The sequence below is a fragment of the Asterias amurensis genome, chromosome 15, assembly GCF_032118995.1.
Source record: "Asterias amurensis chromosome 15, ASM3211899v1".
Classification (NCBI taxonomy): Eukaryota; Metazoa; Echinodermata; class Asteroidea; order Forcipulatida; family Asteriidae; genus Asterias; species Asterias amurensis.
The window spans coordinates 2,105,333-2,107,897 of record NC_092662.1 but is presented as its reverse complement, the minus strand read 5'-3'; the positions used below and the strand labels follow the sequence as shown (position 1 = coordinate 2,107,897).

Sequence of the window (2,565 nt, the reverse complement as noted above, 5' to 3'; positions counted from 1 at the left end):
GTAAAGTGATTGCGTTTTGTGTGTGATGTGCACAGTGCGTCCGCGTTCAGCTCTCTCCACACCACGCGCCGAAAATTGACGCACACGCGTCGTTGGCCGGTTGTCAACAGAGTGTAGGCCTAGGCCGTCTGCAGAATGCTGACAAAAAAACATGAATTTTTTCACAAGAAAAATAATGGTTTTTATAATCTTTCAAGGGTTGAAACTATGAAATGCATGTATTTTCTTTTGTTAATAATACTACCTTTTATCACTTTGTTCCCCGCCAGTTTATTTAATATTTTATACAAAAGAAGAATTTCAATCCAGAGCAGACGACATTCATTTGTTGTTAACAAGTCACGTTGGAAAATAATATGCCGCCCTCTTTCGTTTTGAACCAAATCCCTCTCTGGTTGTTTAACTGGTACTCATCATCAACAATGCATTGTCATCATGTGTGAAAGATCGATCGGGGTACCATGTATCTAAATATAAGATGGCTGACACTTCCTGGCAAATTTCTGCAGACGTTTCGTTCTTATAAAAAAAGATCCCCAAAATGACCGTATTCGCGGCATGAAATCTGAAAGACCTGTGGAGGTTGTTGTAGCTTCGAGGCCCCGTCGTCGATCGGGGTTAGGAAGATTTCCATCTTGCTGGACCTGTTCTTTGTGGGATTTATTGGAAGAGCAGCGGTGAGGTTTTTACGTGCGCGGACTTCCGTACCATCATGCAGTAAAACATGGGACAGCAACATGGAAAGGGCGACCAGTCGCAACAGAAGGAAGCTACGACCGCCGTACATCAGCCACCTCCGGCCCCACACACCACTAGCAGTCGACGCCACTCGGCCAGTGGAGGACGCGGACCAGGTACCAAGCCGTCCAAGCAACATGGCCATGGTGGAGATGGAAGGAAAGGATATGACCACAGAATTCCACCAGATGTGAAAGGTAAACAAAACTTCAAATTACTTGTTTGAAAAGGGGTGTAAATTTTACAGACATGAACACTGCATAAAAACAGTAGACTAGAAGCTTTCATTTTTACATCAAAATTTAAAAGGTCTGGGGTTGGAAAGAGTTTTAATGGCTGGTGGTAATCACAAGGTTGCTTAGTTCACCATAGAAAATGTTGCTTTTGCTGGAAAGGTCTGGCCAAACATGCCAAAATGTCTTGTTTACATTGCAACTGCTTCAGTGCTTGTGTGTTTGTTTTTATATATATATAAATTTAAGCAACTTAATCAGCATTAATAATATATTTAAGATCATGATGAAATATTATTGTTTGCATTTGGAGAGTTTTGAGTGGTTGCTTTACCTCAGTAAGTGAATTAAAAATGTATTTTTGGATGATGCTCCTTTTGACTTGGCGTGGTACATTTTGATTTAAAATCAAGAAGTGCGTTTGGGAGTTGTGACTGAATTTTCTTGTACTACCTATTACGAGTACGTAGCAGTAGCACTGCCAATAAGCACTTATTGGTTTTGACATTGCCTTTTGCTGTACATAGTACGTAGCTTTTGTAAAATTCAACTAGACATTAAATTTCTTAAAACTAGGCAAATCTGACCTCCACGTTTTCTCCATCAAGTTTTAATTGAATTCTGTCATAAGTAAAAGGGAAAGAAAGTCTCGCAGTTGTCAAAGAAGTGAATCATATCATACCAGCGTCAATATACCTTACTATAAAGGCCCACCCACAACCTCCTCCCATGGAAAGACAAATAGTCTTACTGAACACTACAATTGACAATGAAGGTCAGATGAGGCAATTTCCCCCAACCTCTTAAAGATTTGCTTTGCCAAAAGGGAAAATTGGCATACTACTCCCACGTTAACATTTTGCATTTCAGCAAAGCTCAAGGACAAGTCTATCAACCAGTTGTTATCTTTTCGCGGAAAAAATGGTGGTTTCGAAGAAAAAAAAATTAGAGATAAGATGATCTTGATATGTGACCACATGTTCTGCTTGTCTTTGTGTGCACATTGTACCTAAAATATTGACTGCAATTATGTTGGGATCAAATGGTTTTGTGTGTAAATCTAGGTATAATTTTTTTTCAGTTTTGAAAAATACGCCTTTACATTTTTAGATGCTCAGTCGGAATCCTTAATCTGTCAAAACACCCTACATTCCCTCATTGTCTTTAATACTCTGCACTTGCAAGGGAAATGCAGTATACTATCAGTAAAGGGCATATGAAGGAAATAACTCTCAGTGTGTTCCATGATGGAGCATTTCATAGGGCACCAAGGCAGTGGTCAACGGCATGGAGGCAATAGTCTCTACTGTTGCCTCCGTGAAGCATCAGGCCGGCTTCTGGTTCATTGCTTAATTTTGTAGTTCTCTTTAGAAGATTGCAAAAAGACACCTTTAAGTCTATTTATCAGAAAACCACAGGCATGCAAAGTCCCAAGTGATTTCAACCATTTTATTCTTTCTTCCCAGGCCTGGACCAACATGGAGGCCATGGCCTTTGTTGCCCCTAGTCTTGGCCTTGGTGCCCCTTTAAAAGTTTTCCATATTGACGTGAATTAAGATATTCCAATGGAAGTGCCCTTTGCAATAAGCTTGGG

At 40.2% G+C, this 2,565-nt stretch overlaps 1 protein-coding gene across 1 annotated transcript in view; it reads left to right on the top strand.

Moving 5' to 3' along the window:
• Positions 1-484: 484 nt before the first annotated feature.
• Positions 485-2,565, top strand: part of LOC139948044 (uncharacterized) — a 70,961-nt gene continuing 68,880 nt past the window's right edge. Inside the window, exon 1 of the mRNA XM_071946043.1 lies at positions 485-935. Coding sequence (XP_071802144.1) covers positions 725-935 — 211 coding nt within the window. The 5' untranslated portion in view covers positions 485-724. The remainder of the gene's footprint in view (positions 936-2,565) is intronic.